Genomic DNA, 24,644 nt, shown 5'->3' with positions numbered 1-24,644 from the left:
TGGATGCATGACTCTATAAACATTTATTGAATAATGAATGTTAGTACTCGGGAAGGAGACCTAGAAAACATGGATGTGGGGTGTGAGGTGAGGTAGGCTCTGGCAATAGGGAAGGCCAGTAGATAGATTACTGGAGATGGGGAGGTAGTTTGTTTCAATTATCTCCACAAAAACACACTAAGAGGGACCAACATCTTTCTACACCTTGAAAAATCACCTCAGAATAAGGAATCTGCTATGGATAGCAGAGAAGTCAGGTTATTCCAAGAGTCAGGGGTATGCACAAGAATACATGGGGCCCTGGGTACTATGGAACAAATAGTAATTTGGGCCTTTCAGAAAGTCTGTAGAGAATTATATCTAGGAAAACCCCAGTCTTCTTTTTTTCTTTCAAGATCTCTAGAATTATTAGGACATAAGAAAAAACTTTCTGACAAGAGAACTGTCATTTACCATTGGCATAATGAAAGGAGAAAGCCATAAATCTCTTGCTCCTGAGATAGATCAAATATGATTGGATTTGTTAAAGGAAAGAGGATAAATGAGGGGATTTCTTAATGTTATCTTAAGATTTCATGAGTTTCCAGGTCCAAGAGATCCTTCAGCTATTTGTAACAACTGCTGGAAATATGGTTAGGAAACACAATCAAAGTTATGAACATATCTAACTCCATCACAGAACTATGGAAAGGCTAAGGTGTAGTAGTATATTTAGGAAAAGTACCTTCAATCTTAGTTTTGAAATGAGGGAATTTGTTTAGAACCTCCACCTGCTTCTTCCAATCAAACTGGTTCCTCCAGTAGGAAACCACTTTCTTTAGGTAATTAGAGTTGAACCCATAATGAAAGCGGCTGTCCTCCAGGGGCAGTGTGAATCGAGTCAAATCAATCCTCTGGTATAAGTCCTGAGTGGGGAAGAGCAGGAACAAAGAGTCAAGATGGGGTAGGTCACAGCCGAAAAGGTACATTCCTTGGAGATACTCACCAACATTTAAACCACAAATTGGATAACTGTTTCTTCATCTTTAAAAACACAACAGTTTGACTAGGTGATCTCAGATTTCCTTTAGATTTAAATTTCTCTGCCCACTATAGTTTGGTTGCGGTATAACGAAGTTTTATCAAGAACTTATACTGTGAACATAAATTCACAATATGCTATCAAATTAGGAAAGCAGTATTTTTATGATATTTTTAAAATGTTTTATTTATGCTTTTCTTCCCTTTTTTTGGTCAGCTAACCACTAGTTACTTACTCTTTCCACTTCTATATACAATAGAGCCCTCCCTTGTAATAAGTATAGTCAAGCAAAATACTATACCCTTCACTCTTGCTACAGGCCTCTCATTTGTAATGACCTTATTACCTCTATGAAGATGATTCTCATATCTATTCATACAGTTCTAACACCTTTCTTATTCTCCCATTTTGCATCTTCAGCTGCCTAGTGGACATCTCAAATTGGATGTCCTAAGTCCTATAGATGTTTTTGGAAAAATCCATTTAGTTTATATGAATGAAAATTCATCTTCTCTTCCTTCAATTTTCCTCACTATTGAAAAAGAAAAGAAAAACAAATCCTTTATAACATATATGCATAATGAAAGGAAACAAATTCCTATATTGTATATGTTCAAGAAAAAAGTCTCAGGGGGCAGCTAGGTGGCACAGTGGATAGAGCACCGGCCTTGGAGTCAGGAGTACCTGAGTTCAAATCCAGCCTCAGACACTTAATAATTACCTAGCTGTGCGGCCTTGGGCAAGCCACTTAACCCCATTGCCTTGCAAAAACCTTAAAAAAAAAAAAGAAAAAAGTCTCAATTTTCAAAAAGGTCCATCATCAATTTGTTAGGAGATAGGGAATAATTTCATCATTAGGCCCCTGGAATATGGTTACTCATTGTGTTGATCAGTTTCCCTTAACCCTCTTTATTAAAGAAAATGGTGAGAAAGGAGTGTTCTCAACACCAGTTCTCTAGACTTGATATAGTCTGCTTCTGTTCCCTTGCCCCTCTTCTTTTTCCATCAACTAGAGCCCAATCACAAGTTCTTATCCCCTTTCATTCTTACCTTTTAAATTCCTCTTCATAATCTACTCTTCATAGTTTGCTTTGATACTAAATTCTCCCTTAACCTACTTCCTCATAACCTCCTCTGTCTTCTTCCCCTTCATTACCATTTCTCTGAATTCAACTGTGTGTTTGTCCCTCCTTCCATTAGTCCAGATGAAAATGAGATAGGTTCAAGTGTCACCTATTTTCTCTATTTCTTCCCTTTTGTAGAATTTTTCTCTTGGACAATTCAATTGTGAGATAATTTCCCCTTACCCTTGCTCTCTCCTTGACCCTCAATATATTCCTCTTCTTTTCCCTTCCCTTTCTTCTTTTTAGTTCATTGAACCATAAAAAAATAACTTCTAGGACCTCTGACCTATTAGACTCCCTCTATGACTCCTGAAGAAAGAATTCTGAAGGATCACATATATCATCTTCTCATACTGGAATGTTAACAGTTTATTTTTGTTTAATATTATGATTGTTCATTCAGATTCATCTTTTTATGTTTCTCTTGACTTCAGTGTCTGAATTTCACACTTCCTATGCAACTCTGAGCCTTTCATCAAGAATGCTTAAAAATCCTCTATGTCATTAATGATCCATTTTTCTTATTAGGCTTATACTCAGTTTTGAATTCCTTGAAAATAGAGACTATATCTCCTGCTCTGAGCTCAGTAATTATCACACAGTAGGTGCTTAATAAATATTTGTTGACTGACTAGGTAAGTTTTTTGTTTGTAAGCCTCTCTTCTGAATTTTGAAAGGTCATATTCCAAGCTTTTCATTTTTCATAACAGTGGCTGCTAAGTTTTATGTGATCCTGAATGTGATTCCTGGGTACTTAACTGTCTGACCCTTACAATTTTGTCTTCTTTGACCTGGAAGTTCTAGATTTTAGCTATAATGTTTCTGGGAGTTTTCACATTTAATTTTAAAGCTTCTTTCAGATTATTGATGTATTCTTTCTAATTTTACCTGGCCCTCTGGTTCTAAGAGATCTTGCCAATTTTCTTTTTTGATTTCTTGAAATAGGAAATAAGCTCTTTTGGGGATCCTTACATTCAGGGTAGTCCAATGATTCTTAAATTCTTTCTCCTGGATCTGTTTTCCAGCTCAATTATTGTTGATATGAGATGCCTTATTTTTACTTTTTCCAGAATTTTGGATTTGTTTTAATATTTCATGTTGTTTCAAGGAGCCATTAACTGATATTTGGTCCATTTCCAAGGAGACTATAGCTTTGGTAAGGTCTTGTGTCTCTTTCCAATTCTTTTTTATGTTATTCTCATTTCTTTTTTATTTTCCCCTAGTGCTCTCATTTCTTCTCATTTCTTTTACAACTATTTCTGCTACCTCTCATTTCATTTATAAAATCACTTTTTTTAGGTTTTTTTATGCAAAGGCAATGGGGTTAAGTGGCTTGCCCAAGGCCGCACAGTTAGGTAATTATTAAGTATCTGAGACTGGATTTGAACTCAGGTACTCCTGACTCCAGGGCCAGTGCTCTATCCACTGTGCCACCTAGCTGCCCCCTATAAAATTATAAACTCATGGTTTATCTCTTCTACAAACTGTAAATGAACTTGTGCTCAAGCAATGTTTTTCTTTGAGATTTTGCTTGTTGATTGAGGTCATTCTCTTCTTCTGAACACATGTCTTGAATAGCCTTGTCATCAAAACAGCTCTTTACTGTAGAATTCTTTTTTGTTTGATTACTCTTCCAGTCTTACTTTCTGACTTCAGAATTTGTGTTAGAGTTAGGTTATGAGCATTTGTGTAGGGAATATCTGTTTGGTCCTATTTTATATCTTTTTAGATCCTATGGCTCTTGTCTTGGATTATTAAGTGTTAAGTTATTTTTGGACCCAAGGTGTGGGGACCTGCCCTAGACTAGGGATCTGCAAGCTTCCAGTTTGCCCACACTGGTCTAATCTAGGGAAAAGTCTGAATATTGTCCTCTTGAACTGAGCTCTGCAAGTTCTTGACCTGGGTTTAGGTCTGATCAACAAAACTGTGGGTTTGCCCCTAGTTGGAGTTTGAGTAGACTGCTACTAGACACATCCACCATTAGTCATGTGAAAAATTTTAAAGGTCCCCTTAAGTTTCTTGTCCTGGCTTTTCTGCAATAGGCTCAGACTGGGCTAGGGACAGAGCCACACAACTTCTTCTTGGTTTTGTATTTGCACCTTGCTCTGTACACTAGAACCCGTGATGGGTTCTTCTCCATTCCTCCTGATCTATATCTGTGCACTGGACCCAGATAGCTACTGAGGAGAAAGTGAAGTTGGTGACTTTGCACAGTCATCCCTCACTTAAATCAAATTCACTTGCAAGTCAGGACATCATCTTCCCAATGCCATGGTCCTCTTCAAGAACATGGAATAAACAACAATCAATAATCTATGAGTAGTACTCCAGTTGAGCAACACAGATTGCTCTTTGCTTTTTTTCCTTACTTCCTATCTTTGCTCCCTCCTTTTCTTTCTTCCCTCCTCCCTTCCTTCCATCCCTCACCCAACCCTATCTACTACCAAAGGCATGGCTACTGTGGCATAAGAGATAAAACAGGCAGTTTTTCTATCTGCTGTACCACACTGCCTCTTCTAATCAATCCTCTAAAATTACAAGTTGCAGAGGAAGTATTCATCTATATTGGTAGATGAAAATTTTTCCTCAGCTATTCCTGACTCCAGGCCCAGTTCTAGCCACTATCCCACCTGTCTCATATTTCTGCTTATCTCTTCTGTTTGGTTCTCCCTAGGGAGGTGTCTTACCTTGATTTCCTCTTCTGAGGTTTCCACCTTAAAGGGGCGGATGCTTTCATCCTCAGGTGTTCTGGGCTTACTTCCTGGGCCCCACCATGCATCTGTCATTTCCAATTTTTCATTATTCTTCCTATTAAAAACCCAGTAGATTAAACGGATAAGGAACAGGATGGCAAAAATCTGTAGTAACCACATATCTGTAAGAGAAAACACAAAGCAAGGTTAGTCAGGGACAGTCACCAGGTCTGAAAGATTCCAGCACAGTAGTGTGTCCTTCTTCCTATGATAAAGCCAACCCACCCCTATAACAGGGAATATTAGCTCTTCCACCCTAAAGGGCTAGATTTAACGTTCTGTAAGCATAGTTCAGAGCCCTGAACATAAGATTCATTCTAGACTTAGGCTCAAATACTGCCTCTGACACTCATTAGCTGTGTGACCTTGGGCAAATCACTTATTTCTGAGTTTCACTGGGATAGAAGCACCTATGTCACAGGATGTGGTGAGACACATACTAGATAATAAATTCAAAGTTCAGTATTAAGTATCAGCTTTGGAAAAGAGAGTGTACACATTAGATGAACTAATCTACATTGCTATATAAGCTTGAATCATCAGTGAACCTGTAATTGGTCTGGAGCAGATAATTTTAATAGATCACATAATGTCAAAGTGAGAAGAAACTTTAGAGATCAACCCTTTGATTTTATAGATAAGAAAACTGAGGTCTGAGTCATTAAAAGATGACTTGTCCAAGGTCTTGCAGATAGAAAGATAAAGAACAGGTCCTCTGTCTTTAATTCTAGTGCATTTCTATTCTATACTATTGCTATATTATATATTTCAAAGGCTATTTCTTTCATGTGATAATAAAATTGTTATTGCAAATTAAACCTCCAATTGAGCATGATGCACCTGAGTGGATGTGAAAGGGAATATTGCAAGATTAACCCTGTTAGTTTAGGTTCAATGTTGAAATGATATATTGCATTCAAAAGTCTTTCAAGAAAAGGTTTGCCTATCATAGCAAAGAAAGGATCTCCAATAGGGCTACTTCAGGAGTTAACTTGGGCTGATATAGCTCCTGTCACTTCCATATGAAAACAATGCTGTCTTGGGACATTCAGGGACTTGGGACTCCACCTGGATGGACATTCGCATGCTCTTAGATGACCCTGAAGCTACATCAATATGGCCAGAAGCTATCAGGAAGCTGCATCATGGGAAACATGGCTTGAGCCTTGGTCAATCAATGGTACTCCAAGGGAACAGCTTTTTTGCCTTTGAGGGGAAAAACCAAACTAACTTGCATGGTTAGGATATTGGTCCAACTATATAAGGAAAGCATTTGTGGGGCAGGGAGTAATACGGCCAGATTCCAGGATACCTGGAGTTTATATCATTAAAGTCTTATATAATAAGAAACTACCTGAATGGTGACAAGACCATATAGAGAATCCTTTAGGGGAATTCCTGGGTCCTAGTTTTATCATTTCCTCACTCTTCCCACCCTTAGATATTCTATCCCCACCCTACTCCATGGGATGATTTAGATACCATTTCAAATAAGAGATATGAAAGTGGGATGGCTCCTCCACATATCTAGTTTTAAAATGAGTATTGACAAAAATGGCAGTAGGATGATTTCAAGCAGGTCTGTGCATATGTGAAGTTCACTATAGTGTTCAAATAGACTAAATAAAGGCACAAGCCTTGGAGTTAGAATTAGACTTGGGTTCAAGAACCATTTACTAAGATGTGCTATCTTTGGCAAATTACTTCACTTTTTTGTGTCTCACTATCCACATCTAGAAAATCAAAGAGAATAAGTGATTAGATTGTTCTGAGTTCCTAACCAGGAACTAGAATACAGCTATAGATAACTCTGAATACCATATCAGTTGCTTTGTTTTTTGGTTTAGATTTTTTTTTTCACTTAATAGTATTTTTTTCCTAATTGCATGTTTTTGACATTCATTTTTGTTAGATTTTGAGTTCCAATTTTTTCTCCCTCTGTCCTCCTAGACAGCAAACAATTTGATATAGGCTATATATGTACAATCACCATGTCAATTTTATTAGGAGGGGGATGCAGTCCATTGAAAGGAATAGTAGATGACAACAAATAAATGCTTCACTGATTTTGCAGTTTTCACCTGCCTTTTTTTCTTCTCCTCCCCTCCCAACCTAATAACCCCAAAGAAATGAAATATATGGCTTCCTGCCCACATTACAAGCACTCACAGAATCATAGAGTCTTGAGTTAGAAAAGATTATCCATTTCATCCAATCCATACTAGAAAAACAAAAATTCCCTCTAAAACATGTCTGACAAGTAGGTCAACCTTTTCTTTAAGATCTCCAAGGTCACTATTATGTTTTCAGATAGTCCATTCCATTTTGGGACACTGAGAACCGTTAAGAAAACTTTTTCTAACTGGAAAGACTTGTATGAACTGATGCAAAATGAAATGAGCAGAACCAAGAGAATATTTTTACCCAGTAATAGCAACATTGTACGATGATCGCCTATGACCAATTTAGTTCTTTTCACCAATACAATGAACTACAATTACAAATGACTTATGATGGGAAATGCTATCCACATCCAGAGAAAGAACTGATGGACTCTGAACAAAGATGGAAGCATACTATTTTCACTTTATTTTTTCATTTTTTTCCTTTTGATTTTTTTTTTAGGTTTTTGCAAGGCAAATGTGGTTAAGTGGCTTGCCCAAGGCCACACAGTTAGGTAATTATTAAGTATCTGAGACTGGATTTGAACCCAGGTACTCCTGACTCCAGGGCCAGTGCTCTATCCACTGTGCCACCTAGCCACCCTTGTTTCTTCTTTTACAACTGTTGCTAATATGGAAATATGTTTTACATGATGGCACCCATATAACCTTTGTCAAACTACTTATCATTTTAGGAGAAGGGGGAGAGGGAGAGAAAAGAAGAAGAAGAACTTGAAACTCAAATTTTTGTAGAATGAATAATAAAAGTTGCATTTACATATAAGTGGAAAAATAAAATATTAATTAAAAAATTAAGTTTTCTCTTACATCTAGTCTCATTTTCCTTCTCTGTCCATTGCTCTTAGATCTGGTACCAAAGAGAATCTGTCTTATCTCGCTTTCATAATACAGCTATTCTTGGGGCGGCTAGGTGGCACAGTGGATAGAGCACTGGCCCTGGAGTCAGGAGTACCTGGGTTCAAATCTGACCTCAGACACTTAATAATTACCTGGCTGTGTGGCCTTGGACAAGCCACTTAACCCCATTTGCCTTGCAAAAACCTAAAAAAAATGCCATAATACAGCTATTCAAATACTTGAAGACTTCTATCATCTCCCTGCTAAGTATTCTCTTCTGTAGACTGAATTGGCTTCCTATTGCTGACCAAATAAAAGTCCAAAACCCTTAGTCTGCCCCATTCAAGGCTCTTCACAATTTTGCTTCATTCTTATTAAACTTTATCTCATCTCATGTGATCACCCTTTACTTAGCTACTTACTATTTTTCCCATATGCTTCCCTTCATGTTTTTGATCAAGACATGTTCCTATGAAGAATAATACTGGATCCAATGTCTCTCTCATGCCACTGATAACATCATGACCAAAATCAAGAAACTTAGGATGAACTTTGAGCCTTCTTCACCTTTTTCTTGGTCACACAACAAGGCTCTGAAGTTAGCTATTACCAAGGGGTTAGCATACTGAACAATAGAGGCAGCTAGATGGCATAGTGCTGGGCCTGGCATCAGGAAGGTAAGTCTTCCTAAGTTTAAATCTAGCCTTAGACACACAGTAGCTGTATTGTGTGATCCTGAGTACTATCTGCCTTAGTTTCCTCATCTGTAAAATTAGTTGTACAAGGTAATGATAAACAAATTTCAGTATCTTTGTCAAGAAAACTCTAAATCAGGTCATAAAGAGTCAGATATAACTGAAAAATGACTAAACTGAAAAGTAGGGTAAAGTAGATAGAAGTTCTTTAAAGGAGAATGTAAAAACTTTCAAACCAAAAACCTACATTCTCTTACCAAGTCATAGAGTTCAAACACATGAACTAGTACCTAATTCCTAGATAGCTATCCACCAACATTGTGTTAGTTCTCACCCACAAACCATCACTAGATAAACTTCTCTTTACTAATACCCAGAATGTGGAATGCCTCTTTTCTCAATACTTCTAATTGTTCAAATCTTACCCATCCATGAAGATATCTTTCACAAGCCACCCCCTCTATGAAGCTTTTTATGATTTTTATCTAGTTGAAAAAAATGTTTTTCCTCTTCTTGCACCAATTATAGCATTCTGTGTGTCTCTTGTATGTATTTAAATGCTATTTGTGGGGAAGCTAGGTGAATGGAGCACTGGCTCAGCAGTCAGGAGTACCTGAGTTCAAATCCAACCTCAGATACTTAATAATTACCTAGCTTGTGACCTTGGGCAAGTCACTTAATCCCACTGGCTTAAATAAAAATAAATGCTATTTGTGTTATAATTATATGAATATGTCAAATTTCAAATGTCAAAGAGTGATACATAGAATAATCCCTGAACAGAGTCAGGGGAGTTAAATATCAGCTCTCACAGAGTAACTGTATGACCCTAGGCATATTATTTCATATTCTCTTAAGCCTCAGTTTCCTTATCTGCAAAATGAACATAATAATATTTTCGCTACCTTGTTGAGTTGGTTATTTTATTATTTTTTATTTTTTAATTATATAATTATTTAATTTAATTTCCAATCACATACAATAGTAGTTTCTATCTATCATTTTTTGGTAAATTTTGAATTTTATACTTTTTCCCTCTATCCTCCCTTCCCCCACAGAAGGCAATCTGATAATCTTTACATTGTTTCCATGCTATGCATTAATCAAAATTGAATGTGTTGAGAAAAAAAGATATCCTTGAGGAAAAAAATAAAATATTAGAGATAGCAAAATTATATTGTACATAAGACACCCTTTTTCTTAAAAAATTTAAGGTAATAGTCTTTGGTCTTTGTTCAAACTCCACAGTTCTTTCTCTACAGATGGTATTCTCCATTGTAGATATCCTAAAACTGACCCTGATTATTGCACTGATGGAATGAGCAAGTCCATTAATCATCACCCCCTTGTTGTTAAAATGTGCAATATTCTTCTGGTTCTGCTCATCTCTCTCAATATCAGTTCATGCAAGTCTTTCCAGGCTTCTCTGAAATCCCATCCCTCCTGTTTTCTAATAGAACAATAGTGCTCTATAAAGTATATATACCACAATTCATTTAGCCATGCCTCAGCTGAAAGACATCCCCTAAATTTCCAATTCTTTGCTACCACAAACAGAGCAGCTAGGAATATTTTTGTACAAATTATATTTTTACCCCTTTTCATGATCTCTTCAGGGTATAAACCCAAGAGTGGCATTGCTGGATCAAATGGGGTGCATGGCTTTATTGCCCTTTGGGAATAATTCCAAATTGCTCTCCAGAAAGGTTGGATCAGTTCACAGCTCTACCAACAAGGCATTAGTGTCCCATATTTCCCACATCCCTGCCACTTGTTGAACAGTTATAAGACACCTTAAAGTTGCGGGGTGGCTAGGTGACTCAGTGGATAAAGCACCAGCCCTGGAGTCAGGAGTGCCCGAGTTCAAATCTGGTCTCAGACACTTAATAATTACCTAGCTGTGTGGCCTTGGGCAAGCCACTTAACCCCATTTGCCTTGTAAAAACCTAACAAAAAAAAAAAACACCTTTTCTCTAGAAGCATGAACTATTATCATAAGTACCCATAAAAACAGTGTTACTGTATTCTTCCCTTCTCTCCCAGGACCCAACTACAGCACTCTGAACAAAATAGGATTTTAATATTTTTTTAATTGAATAGAAAACATATGCAGTCATCTGAAGAAATTCTTCAGCATTCTGGGAGGGAAAAAAACCCTATGAGCCAAGAACTAGACACTGGTCAAAAAAACAGCTGTATGACTTTCACGAATAACAGATGGATTCCAGTAAATATTTTCAGGATCACAGGAAAGTGAGAAAGAATACCAACAATGATTTTCTGATTTGGAGCTGGTCCACAAGTATGAAGGCCTTGCAGGCAAGATGGAAAAATGCATTCTGGACTCTAGTCAGATTCAAGGACTTGGGAAAAAAATCTGCTCTTCAACTGCTTGGTTTGGTCACTGACAAGATTAGCTCAAGCTTGGATGTTTTTGCAGCAGACAAACAACAGAAGCTTTGGCTAGTACAAAGGCAAGGTAAAATGTCAACTACCTAATCAGGCATCCTTCAAAGTTGTGCCACCTGGACTGAATCTACCACCAACCTGTGGCTGGTTGGAGCTGAACAGAGCAAGCTAGAGACAAGAGAGACAGAAATCAAACAGAATTTCAAAGTGGGGCTTTCTTAACCTCTAGTACAAAGAGGAAGAGATTGTCATCCTGGATGATTCATCTCATTTTATAACAGCCTGTAAGGAGGCAGATTAAACATATGTGCTGGGGCCATCCCCCCCAAGAGGGTAACCCAAGACAGTGTGGGGAGATCTCAATACTTATACCACAATGAGGGGTAGCAGCAACAAGGAGGCAAGTTTGATTCACAGTAGAGTTTCATGAGTGGAACATGGGCACTAGTCCAATGCTTGTCCAAACTTAGAGAATACATGGTGCTGATCAAATCAATACACTAATTATGTGATTTTGCCAGAGGGTGAGATTATCCAAAGGGTGAGCACAAAGGATTGAAGTTTTTGCTGATCTTAGCACTGGAAAACAGGGTGTCTCCTCATATCTTAACAGTTGTTTTATGTTCTGATGAGATTTTAGGACCATCTTCCCAGCAGATGGATAACAGTAGTTATAGGTTAATTTGCTGAAATTTGTTTTATGTCCAACATGTGCTTGGGAGAGTTATGTATTTAGCATTTCTTTTGTGTATAATAAATATATGCCCAATGCCTAAAAAACAACCCCAAAAACATATAGACCCAAAGTCCTTGAGAACAGGGACTTTTTAATTTTTTTGTCTTTCTATCTCCAGCACCTGATGGAGAACCTGAAGATAATAAATGCTATTCAATCAAACAGAACTGAAATGAAGGCAATTTGTAAACTAGCTTTTAGTGGAATTTCCCAGGGATCTTTCCGCAGCATTCTGCTGTTAATAGTTTTTAAACAATAATTCTGATGAAGGGATAGACAGCCTGCAGACAGGGGCAAAGTAGTCAAAACCTGGAGTTGGAAGACCTGAGTTCAAATGCAGCAGCAGACACTTTACTAGCAGTAGGTCTCTGGGCAAATTATTTAACCTCTTTTTATTTTATTTTCTTTAAATGTAAAGCAAGTATAAGAATAGTACCTATTTTCAGGGTTGCAATGAGTAACAAATAGTACTGTATTTCCCCACATATAAGACCCACCCTTTCCTGAAAAATTTGGAGGCTAAAAACTGGGAGTGTCTTATACAATGGCTGTAGAATTTTTTTACTTGCATTTCCCACTTTTTTTTTTTAGGTTTTTTTGCAAGGTAAATGGGGTTAAGTGGCTTGCCAAAGGCCAAACACATAGGTAATTATTAAGTGTCTGAGGCCACATTTGAACCCAGGTACTCCTGACTCCAAGGCTGGTGCTCTATCCACTGAGCCACCTAGCCACCCCCATTTCCCACTTTTTTCATGCTTGTTGTCTTTGTACTCATTTTTTCACATTCATTACTAGTATATTAGGTTACATTTTGCCACATTCTGCTCAGAAATGGCTCAGAAATTCAAGTTCAAAGTGATCCACTTTGCAAAAGTGAGTGGAAATCATGCCTCTGAATGTCACTTTAGTCCTCCTTCAACTGAGAAAACAATCCAAGACTGGCTATGGGAAGGAGAAATCCTACTGAAAAACACCACAGCAGAAGGTCATGAGAGGCAAGTCAGCCAAATGGCCTGGGGAGAAGGAATTGAAGATATAGATTGAAAAGCAAAGGGCAATTGGAATTCCTGTCTCAGAAAAGATGGTTTAGCATGAAGCCAGAAGAACTTCTGATAAAAAAAGAAGTTAGTGATTTCCAAGGAGGACACAACTGGTGCTTCAGGTTAATGAAATAGAATGCACTAAGCATGCATCCATGCCCCAGACTTGCCCAGGGAGAGCTTGTGGTCAACCCCAGACCAGAACACAGGCAGGAGAGTAGGCAGAGACTCTCCTAAAATGGTGATTTGTCACCAAACTCAGATGAGGATGAGCTAATGGATGGTAGTTTTGACAGTGAAGCAGAGTTGTATAAATTTTATGATAAACAAAACGAGTTCAATGACTTTATGTAATACAGTTTTTTCAAATTTCAGGACCCAAAATTAAAGTATCTCTTATACATGCAGAAATATGGTATTTGTAGAACAAAATAGATCCTATATAAATATTTATTTCCTCTCCTTCCTTTTCCCCTCCCTCATCATGTTTACAAATGACACAAAGCTGGGAAGGAGGACTTCCAGGCTTGTGAGAAAGAATCAGGCTCCCAAAAGATCTTAGCACTTAAGAACAATGGCTGAAATCTGAGATGATATTTAATATGGATGAATAGGAGTAAAGTTCTACACTAGAATTAAAAAAAAAATCAGTTTCACAAGTACAAAGTGGGAAAGGTATGAGTTGACAAAAGCTTGACTGAAAAAAAAGAATCTGAGGGTTTTTAGTGGTTGGAATGAGTTAATAATATGACAAAATGGGGGCAGCTAGGTGGTGCAGTGGATAGAGCACCAGCCCTGGAGTCAGGAATACCTGAGTTCAAATCCTGCCTCAGACACTTAATAATTACCTAGCCCTTGGGCAAGCCACTTAACCCCATTGCCTTGCAAAAACCTAAATAATAATAATAATAATAATAATATGACAAAATAATAGCTGAATGAGCTAATAAGATTTTAAGCTGGTCTAATCAAAGCATCAGATTCCATGGTAAGGAGTTACAGAAAACCTGAGGTTCTGGTCCTGGTCATGTCCCAAGTTCAGTTCTTGGTGCTACATTGTAAAAAAGTATGTCTGGCAAGCTGGAGAGTATGAAGAGGTGATTGACCAATCAATCAACTGATCAATCAATATCTTTTAAGCACCTACTATATACCAACAAGCACTGTGTTAAGTATTGGGGATAAAAAAGGCAAAAAGACAATCTCTTCCCTCAAGAAACTTACAATTGAACAGGGGAAACAATAAGCAAATAAATATAATACCATCTATATACAAGATAAATAAGAAATAGTTAACAGAGGGGAGGTACTAGACATAGTAAGTACTGAGAAAGGCTTCCTGTAGAATGTTGGATTTTAGTTAAGTCCAATATAATGGATGTTATAAAAGGTTGGGAAAGATCCAGGAAGACTACTAGATCTATATCCCAAACAGATCATAAAAAAGGGAGAAAGACCCACATGTACAAAAATATTTATGGCAGCTCTTTTTGTAGTGGTAAAAAACTGGAAATTGAGGGAAGGTCCATCAATTGGGGTATGGCTGAACAAGTTACGGTATATGAATGTTATGGACTACTGTTGTTCTGTAAGAAATCATGATTGAGTTCACTTCAGAAAAGCCTGTAAATATTTGCAAAAACTGACGCTGAGGGGCAGCTAGGTGGCACAGTGGACAGAGCACCGGCCCTGGAGTCAGGAGGACCTGAGTTCAAATGTGACCTCAGACACTTAATAATTACCTTGCTGTGTGGCCTTGGGCAAGTCACTTAACCCCATTGCCTTGCCAAAAAAAAAAAAACCTGACGCTGAGTAAAGTGAACCAGGAGAACATTGTATACATCAATAGTAATACTGTGAAATTATCTACTATGATGGATCTAGCTCCTCTCTGCATTTCAATGATCAAGGACAATCCTGAGAGATCTGTTATGGAAAATGCCATCCACATCCAGAGAAAAAACTATGGAGGTTGAACTTCTTTTATGTCTTTTCTTTCTTTCCTCATTTTTTTTCCCTTTAGTTCTAATTCCTCTTTTACAACATGACAAATACAGAAAAATGTTAAACATGATTGTATATGTACAACCTATGAATGATTGTTCACTGCCATGGGGAAGGGGGAGGGAAGGTAAGGGATAGTGGTAGAAAAATGTGGAATTCAAACATTTGCAAAAGAATGAATGTAGAAAACTACCGTTGCATGTAACAGGAAAAAATAAATAAAATTTTAAGAAAAGAAAAGAAGATTCAGAAAAACTCCTTGGTATCTCTAAGTATTTGAGGCTGGCCTAAAGAAGACAGATTGGATTCATTCTGTTCAGCCCCAGGGGGCAGAAGATAAGGGGGAGGGGGAAAAGATTCAGAGAATCAAATTTAGGTTTGATAATAAGGAAAAACTTACAAAGTTATCTCAATATGTAATGGGCAACTTCTATGTTTATGATTAGAGAGAGCTGGAAGGAACCTTAGTAATTATCAAATCCAACCCTAACTTTTTTTTTTTAGGTTTTTGCAAGGCCACACAGCTAGGTAATTATTAAGTGTCTGAGACCGGATTTGAACCCAGGTACTCCTGACTCCAAGGCCAGTGCTTTATCCACTACACCACCTAGCAGCCCCTCAACCCTCACATTTTACAGGTGAGAAAGCTGAGGTTCATGAGAAATGATGCGACTTGCCCAAGATCACAGCACTAGTGACACATGAAAGTTTTTCAAGGGGAAGCCAGATAGTCAGTCACCAGCTCATCCTTCTATGGGGTGGAGTTGGGGGTGAAATAGGGATGGGCTGGTGGCCTGTGAGGTTCCTTCCCAACTCTGAAATTCTATGATTTCAGGAAAGTCAAAAAGAGGGAGAAACCACAGACAGCTGACATTGGCCCTCTTGGCTCCCAAAAGAGGTGCCTTATAGACAGCAGGATAGCCTATCATTCATTGCAAAACCTGTGACTAGAGGGCAAAAGACTCCCATATCTTGCTTTTCTTCAGTCTAAAACCAATCTGCCATCATGGTACTAAGAAAAGAGATATTGTGATATAGTGGAGAAAATACTGGATTTGGAGTCAGAAGCTCTAGATCCAAATCCTAGCTCTGTTGTTTACTGGATGTCCTTCAGCATATCATTGAACACTTATCAGGACTTAACAGAGAACTTGGACCTGCCTGGACAGTTACCCTGTGACTAGGGGAAGTCACTTAACCTCTTTCAGTTTCCTCATTTAGTATAATAAACAGGAAGAATAATATTTGTAACTTCATAAAATCAAAGAAGCAGAGCCCAAGAGGAACCTTAGAGGTTGTCCAGTCCAAGCCATTTTCCATTTGAAGAACACACAACCCAGAGGTTGAATGACTTCTCTAAGGCCACATAGCTAGTGATTGCTGGAGTGTAAGTAACAATAGTTGACAGGAATAATGATGATGATGAGGGCATTTATGGACTACTTTGTTATTAGTTGTTTAGTCATGCCAACTCTCTGTGACTCTATTTGGAATTATCTCAGCAAAGTTACTGGAGCAGTCTTGCCATTTCCTTCTCCAGCTCATTTTATAGATGAGGAAACTGAGGCAAACAGGCTGAAGTAACTTGTCCAGGGTCACACAGCTAATAAGTAAATCTGAGACTAGATTTGAACTCAAAAAGATGAATCTTCCTGACTCTAAGTCCAGCTCTCTATCCACAGCACCAACTAATTTTCCTGAAGGTTGGCAAATTCCTATACATTTATTATCTCACTTTACAGAGATCTTTTCCTTGAGTCCTATAAAAATTAAGGGACTTGTTCAGGGTGATACAGTTCATACATGGGGTGTGAGATGGGGGAATGGAATGAAGCCACTTCTGACAGACTCCAAGTCTAAAGCCCTATCTACAATGCTGCTGCTTACAGAGTACTCAGAATCACCATCCTGTTTCATTTTTTTCCAACTAAAAATCATCCATGAATTATCCTACTTTCTTCCTTCTCCCTTTCAGCATTTTATCACATGCAAAATAGTTCTGGTTTTGGCCCCGGTGAGCTAGAAGGCAGCACATCAGATCAGAGCAATGCCCCAGAGAGGTTCGGGGAACAGCCACATCACTGGCTGTTCCCTGAACTGTTCCCTGGACCTCTCAAAAGCATTTCTCTTTATAGGCTCTTTTCACTTCACTCCTCCCCTCTCTCAGAACCTAGTATAAGGTCAGTCCTCTACTAGAGCTAGCTAATACTTTTGCTTTCTTCAGGATCTCCAAATAGCTCTAAGGAACTAGAATAATGAAAACAAGCTAAAGCAAAAGAAATGAGATTTTCTTTTTAAAAATAAATACCCAAAGGAGATGTGACAGATTCCCTAATAAGAAAGAATTTTAATCTTTTTTCAACCGGGGTCAGCGTTTTAGATTTCCCCTAAAGAAACAAAGAAAGGGAATTCTAAACTGGGCCTTGTTCTGCCCCCTTTCTTAAGAGGTTCCACCTACTGGGCTCAGCTCCAGAAGTTGCCTTTTGGGGCTGGTCTTGGCTGAAGAGACTTTCTCTTTTCATCTTTCTGAGGATTTGACAATGACAACTAAGGAGGGACATTTCAGATTTTATTTGTTAAGGAAGGGAAAATGATTACCAACGATTTCTGTTCTGCTAACAGGGCCTGGGAACTGATTGGCCTCATTTGGCTCGCACTTTCTTAGACTGGGAGAAATTAGATCAACAATAGTTACTGGAAAACACATCTAGAGAACACCCTTCATATTAAGCATGTCTGAACCTCAAGTCACTCAGTATTCTGGATGAAGTTTATTGTTCAGTTGTTTCAGTTGTGTTGCACTCTTTCTAATTCTATTTGAGTTTGTCTTAGCAAAGATACTGGAGTAGTTTGCCATTTCCTTCTCCAGATCATTTTATAGATGAGGAAACTGAGGCAAATAGGGTTAAATGACTTGCCTGGGGTCAACAAGCTAGTAAGTACCTGAAGATAAATTTGAATTCAGGTCTTTCACCTGACTGCATACTCTATCCAATGTACCCATCCCCCTGAATGAAAAGAAGGGGGTTATTTTCAATTTTATATTGGGCAATCTTTAGTTTGTTCACTTCAGAACAATTAGGTTCAACATAACACAGCTCCAAGGATTAAAAGACAAAGGTCTGCAATTCACATGTTAACACAGTCTTCCAAAGTCTCCAAAAGTCAAGTAAGATAAAGAGATTCATGTGTTCTTTCTTTTAGGATTCCTTCCTGAAGCTCTAATTAGGGTGTGGTAACTAGTTCTTTTCAAGGCAGAGAAATTTAGAGGGCACAATAATCAAATAATGATTTTAGAAGACAATACAAATTTTAAATCTGAGTCATTTGCATTTGAGTAGCACATTTCAGTAGTACAGAAACAAACAAGAGTTATAACTAGTTGGCAAAAATAATTAGTTAACTTTAGTTAAGCTCCTCCTGAATATAACCTCACCCTGTTCTCCATCGCTAATCACTTCCAGAAAAGCAAGTTCCCAGAAGTGGCCAGGAGATCTCCTTGGCTCTTTCCCCTTTTGGGCTAGTATCAGTCTTCCTTCCAGTTCCAACTAAATTTGTGACATTTACTTCTTGTATGCAAGCCTCTTAAGCAATGCAACATAGTGATTGAAAAGCTGACCTCTGAGACAGAAAGGCATGATTCAAGCCCCACTGACTCTAAGACTCTGGCCCAGTTACTTAATCTAGACAAATCTTTAAGATTATAAATTGAAGAGAAAGAATTTTCTCCTTTTGAGAGTTCCCCAAAACCTTTGAAATCCCATGCTTGGCTGGTCCCTGTCCCAACTTCTTGTATTATTTTCAGAGGAATTACCATGGTATGGATGACAGGCCATTTTGGAGCCAGAAAGATATGGGTTCAAGTCATACTTCTGGGTCATCCTATGTGACCCTGGGCAAGTCACTTAATCTCTCAATAATCTAGGCATTTCTTTAAGGCAAAAACTTTTGGAGAAAAGAACACCTGCTTTGATAGTGGAAGTTTCTCATCAGGAACTCTCTATACAGATAAAGTCAGTCCCCCCCCCAAAAAAATCATTTTCACAAAGCTGATCAGGTACCAACCAAAATTACTAGTTATGCATCAATTCATTCTGGTTCCTTTATCCATCTGACTAGAATACACATTGGAGAGCCTATTCTAATTCAAATATCCAACAAGAAGATGGATAAGACATTTTCTCCAGTGATTCTCATTTATTTCCAGAATAAAAAACCTGCAAAAAATGTGATACAATTTTATCTGTCTCCATAACCTAAGACTCCAAGAACCCTAACAAGACAACAACTAAATGTACTAAGGGCAGAAAAGTCTAATCTCTAATCTATTTACTTAATACCTTATATCTCCCACAAGTACACCCATTCTATATTCTCTGATAACAGGGCAAAATCCAATCTGTTAGCTTCTGCTCTGGGACCCACTGAGCAATTCCCTTGCTGTAAATATAGTCTATCCTAGCTAACCACCTCCCTCACCTGCCCTCACTCTAAAATTCTACGGGCAATAAAGAATGGAAATGAATGTTACTTTCCCCTAGTTGCTTACCTGTGCTGTGGAGGGAGAGATGCAAGAAAGAAGAAAATCTGCTCCACCTAAGTGGAGGACAAAGAAAACAAGGGAACTGCAACCAGCATGTGTGGTCCTCCATCAAGCCTGAAGGACAGAGGACTGGCACCCAGCTGAAGCTAGTTCTGTTCCTTTGGAAGTCATTTGGGGAAGAGATGGAAGTGAATAAAAAATGGATTTCACAGGGTAGGAGGAGAATGGGACAGATTTGCAGTCAAGCCTTCAGGAAAAATAACCATCAAAGAAAGAGTAAGAAAGTTTGAGATAAGGAAATTTAAGGGGAAAAGACTGAAGTTACTAAAAAAAATTCAGGAACCAAAATAACTCAATTAAAAATATTGAACACTAGCAGATAAATCAACAGAGAAGAGATTAAAGAGGGGACTATGGTCTCTTGAGCATATAATAAATAGGTCTAAACACCCCTGAATAAGATAAAGGGAAAATGAATCACACCTGATGAAGAAAAGGATATTGTAGATACCAGAGAGCAGAAACCACAGAGAAATAAGAATTGACAAAGCAGAATTTATGTATGACAGAGTAAAAGTGAATGGCAGAACAGAAAAACTTGAATCCACAAAGGCAAATCTCACGAAAGAAACAAATATATCTGGGAATATAAATGCACAGAAATGAAGAACAATCTGGATGGAGAGAAGCAAAAAGCAAAAGATCTCTATACAGTTATCCCTTCCACATCTCAGGCATGGGGAAGTACTATTTTGCCACCCCCAGGGTCTTTTGGAAGATGCTCACTATTTTCTACTTACACTGGGGCTTAGTATATAATTTACATAAAATTTAGCAGGTGACTTTCTGAAGGGGTTGTGCCAAAATTCCATGCCCATGATTTTGCTTATTTCCAATTAGAAAACCTAGTGTCCAATACAGAGCCTACCTCTTTGTTGAGTCAGGAGTTTATCATTTCCTTATCAAAACAAGGGGGAGCCCTAATCCTCCTAGGGGGGTGTGATTCCCCCAGGGTTCTAGAGGAAGTTCATTTTTTTGGCAAGTCAGAGTTGTATTGCTGATCCCTTAGCTGATGGGTTCCCCCAGTCTTACTCCAAAAGTTCAGGAAGAATTTTTTTTTTTTTGGTTTTTGCAATGGGGTTAAGTAACTTGCCCAAGGTCACAGTTTGGTAATTATTAAGTGTCTGAAGCAGGATTTGAATTCAGATCCTCCTGACTTCAGGGACACCCCAAGTTCTGGGGGGCTTTTAACAGCTTTTCTCAAAATAAATGTAATCACTTTACACAGATCTCCAAACCACTCTCCAAAAGAACTTTTCCAGTCCTCCAAAATAGGAGATAATTTGGTACAATGACAAGACAGCTGGATTTGAAATTGGGGGATGACAGTTTAATTAGAGTCTATTTAATGACACATCTGATCACGGGTAAGTCACTTAACCTCTGTGGATCTTCTTCCTTATCTGTAAGGTGAGAGGGCTAAACTCAAGAAGCTCTAACTTTCAGCTCCATTCTAAAATACTTAGGTTTTTGACTCACAGGTTTTCAAGACAATTCTTTTGACAAAAAGCCTACATAAAGCCATTGCAATAGGTATACAACATGAAAGGCAAAAGATCTTTCTCAAGGCAAAAGATCTCAAATTTTATTTCATTCCTTTTTTTATACACTTTAGAGTGGCAAACCACAACCCATTTTTCCTAAACTCAATCTTGACTAGTTTTCATTCTTTTCCAGCTTGGTCTTAATAAAAGCTAAGTGGCCTCTCTATGACCTCTTGTTCTTCCAAGCTTATATTTAGGCCAGGCCTGATTTGTTCTTCCAAAATCATTCTTTAAGGATCACATGCCTTTAGTATTATTTTTACTGTTGGCTTAAATGCATATTTATCCTGCAAAATTCCTAAATACAAACTGTTAATAATAATGTGAAAAGTCAGTCAAGTTCCCTATGAATCAGAGAAAATAATATCAAGTCAACCTCAAGATATCATTTTAGGGGCAGCTAGGTGGCACAGTGAATAGAGCACCAGCCCTGGAGTCAGAAGTACCTGAGTTCAAATCTGGTCTCAGACACTTAATAATTACCTAGCTGTGTGGCCTTGGGCAAGCCACTTAATTCCATTGCCTTGCAAAAACCTAAAATATAAAAAAATAAACAAAAACAAAACAAAAAAGAATTATAGTAAAAAAAATAAAAATAATTACCTAGTTGTGTGACCTTGGGCAAGTCACTTAAAACCCATTTCCTTGTAAAAAAAAAGATATCATTTTAAATTCAGCAGAATTTATGTATCTTTCTTAAATCAACACAGTTCATTGTCAAATCCAATAGTATACTGCTCTGTGAGGTCACTTGATCCACCATCCCTGGGTTCCCAATTGTTGAGGCATGATGATTAAGCATATTTTCTATGCCCTGCCTAATCTTGAGAGGATTAGCTTGAACTTTAAACAGAAACTCTTTTGATCTCACAGAGCATACTACTGGATTTGACCTTGGACAGTGTTTACTTAAGAAAGATACATAAAATCAGCAAAGGATAAAGAATGCTTATCTAACTGAAGAAAATGAAAGTTAAAGGGTAGTGTTTCATTCCACTCATGCTAGAATCAGGCCTTTAAGGTTTAAAAATAAAAAAATATGTTGGTGGTAGTATTCTGGATGATCTGGAATACAGAATATGCAGAAACAACCAGCTGGTGAATTAGATAGAGCACTGAGCTTGGGGCAGAAGTAAGTTCAAATCTGACCTCAGAAACTTGTGTGACACTGGGCATGTCACTTCAGCAGTGTGCCTCAGTTTCCCTATTTATAAAATGGGGATAATAATAGAACCTCCCAGAATTGTTGTGAATATCAAACCATGCAAACCTTAAATCATTACATAAATACTATTATTAGAGATGCAGTTATACAAGATAGGAATAGGTAGAAAGGTAGCATTGTATCAGACTGTGAAAAGTCTTGAATGTTAGACTAAGGATTATGAATTCCAAGTGGATCAATGATACTCTCCTCTTCTGTCTCCCCCCTCCAGGAGTTTGTCTCATCAATCAGCCCCTCTCCTCACTTAATTTTCAATGTTTCTAATCTGGCTTCTTCTCTGCTACCTTAAGAACACACTAAATCTCTCCCATTGGTTAAAAAAAAAAATCTTCCCCTAATCATTCTATCATACCCTCAAACTATTGTCCCTGTATTTCTACTCTTTTTCTCGGACAAACTCCTAAGAAAAACTGTATATATATTCATTGTCTCCACTCCCTCACTTCACAGTCCCTTCCCTTCCCACCACTTGACTGAAATGACTCCCTCCAAGGCCCCCAATGATCTCTCTAGTAGTCTTTTCTCGATGTTAATCCTTCTTGACTCTGAAGCATTTAACACTGTTGACTGCACCTTCTCATATCCAATCAGGGGTCAAGTCCTGTCATTTTCTCTACCTCAACACTCTGACACTCACCTCAAACTTAGATATTGCAATGGTTTGCTGGTTGGTCTTCCCACTTCAAGCCTCTCCTCATTCTAGAGTATCCTCTGCTCAGCTGTCAAACTGGTCTCTCCAAAATGCTATCTCTTATACTTTATTTTTCCTCCTTAAGGATATGATTTCTCTCTCATCACATTCAATTTAGATCAATGTATACCAAGGAAACAATGTAAAGACTAACAGATTGCCTTTTGTGGGGTGTGGAGGGAGGGAAGCAAGATTAGGGGGAAAATTGTGAAATTCAAAATAAATAAAATCTTTCTAAAAAAAAAAGCAGACCTTTTCACTTCCACATCACTTCCTACCTCAACTTAGCCCCAGGATGCTACAGTGAATTTCCCTGATAAAGGTCTCTTTTCTCAAATACGTAAGGTACTACAACAAAATTATAAAAATAAAAGTCACTGACCAACTGTTAAATGGTTCAGGGATATGAACAGGTAGTTTTCATAAGAAGAAATCAGAGCAATTGATTGTCATGTGAAAAAAGCTCTAATTAATAACTAGAGAAATGCAAATAAAAACAATTCTGAGTAGCACCCCATACCCATTAAATTGGATAACATAACAGACAAATGCTGGAGAAGATATGGAAAAATTAGGAACATGATTGTTGGTGGAATTGTGAACTGGTCCAACCATTCCAGAGAACAATGGCTCAAAATGGCTATAAAACCATACAAACCTTTTGACCAGTAATACCACTACTGGGTCTAAATCCTAAAGAGATCAAAGAAAAAGACAAATAACCCATTTGCACAAAATATTTATAGTAGCTTTTTTCAGTGGTGGAAAAGAATTGAAAAATTGAAAGGATGTCCATCAATTGGGGAATGAATGAACATATTGGGGTGTATGACTGTTACACAATACTTGTGCTATAAGAAATGATAAGCAGGATGGATTAAGAAAAACTTGGGAGAAGGTATGGGAACTGATGCAAAGAGAACAAAATTATGAGAATATTGTGCACAGAAACAACTATATTTAAAGATGATCAGCTTTGAAAGACTTAGCTATTCTGATCAGTAAAATGATCCATGACAATTCCAAAGGACTCATGTTACTTTTTTTTGCAACATGGTTAATACAGAAAAATATTTTATGACTTCACATGTATAACAGGTACTATATATATTACTTGTCTTCTCAATGGATGGCGAGTGGTTGGAGGAAGAGAGAAAACTAGAACTTAAAATTTTAAAATGAATGTTAAAAGAAAAAAAAAGAAAGCTGAGATCTGCATTGATTCTCCAGTAAAAAAAAATTTTTTAAAATAAACTCCTGTGTCTCCCTGTTGCATCAATATTGAAATATAAAATACTCTATTTGACTTTAAAGCCCTTTATAATTTGATTCATTCTTACCTTTTCAGTCTTCTTAGACCTTCCTTCCTTTTGTGCATTCTTCATTTTGATGACACTGATCTCCTTGTTATTCCTTGCAGAACACTCTGTCTCCTGACTATGGGCATTTTCACTGGCTATCCTTCTTGGTTGGAATGTTCTTCCTCATTTAGAACTCCTGACTTCTCTAGCTTCTTTTAAATCTCAGCATGTCCTACCTTCTTTTTTTTTTTTAGGGTTTTTTTTTTTTTTGCAAGGCAAATGGGGTTAAGTGGCTTGCCCAAGGCCACATAGCTAGGTAATTATTAAGTGTCTGAGGTCAGATTTGAACCCAAGTACTCCTGACTCCAAGGCCAGTGCTCTATCCACTGCACCACCTAGCCACCCCATGTCCTACCTTCTTTCCCAGTTTTCTTTAATCTTAGGATCTTCACTCTGAGATTACCCCCAATTGATCCTG

The 24,644-nt window shown here is 37.8% G+C and overlaps 1 protein-coding gene across 2 annotated transcripts in view; it reads right to left on the bottom strand.

Moving 5' to 3' along the window:
• EPHX1 (epoxide hydrolase 1) overlaps positions 1-24,644 on the bottom strand; it is a 50,643-nt gene that overhangs the window by 10,476 nt on the left and 15,523 nt on the right. For both annotated transcript variants that reach the window (XM_074222811.1, XM_074222812.1), the window contains exons 3-4: positions 4,833-5,020; positions 725-905 (exon numbers count right to left, since the gene is read on the bottom strand). In XM_074222811.1, the coding sequence (XP_074078912.1) occupies positions 725-905; positions 4,833-5,020 (369 nt within the window). The remainder of the gene's footprint in view (positions 1-724; positions 906-4,832; positions 5,021-24,644) is intronic.

This window comes from Macrotis lagotis, chromosome 2, assembly GCF_037893015.1.
Source record: "Macrotis lagotis isolate mMagLag1 chromosome 2, bilby.v1.9.chrom.fasta, whole genome shotgun sequence".
Lineage (NCBI taxonomy): Eukaryota > Metazoa > Chordata > Mammalia > Peramelemorphia > Peramelidae > Macrotis > Macrotis lagotis.
This window is presented reverse-complemented; position numbering and strand designations above follow the sequence as displayed.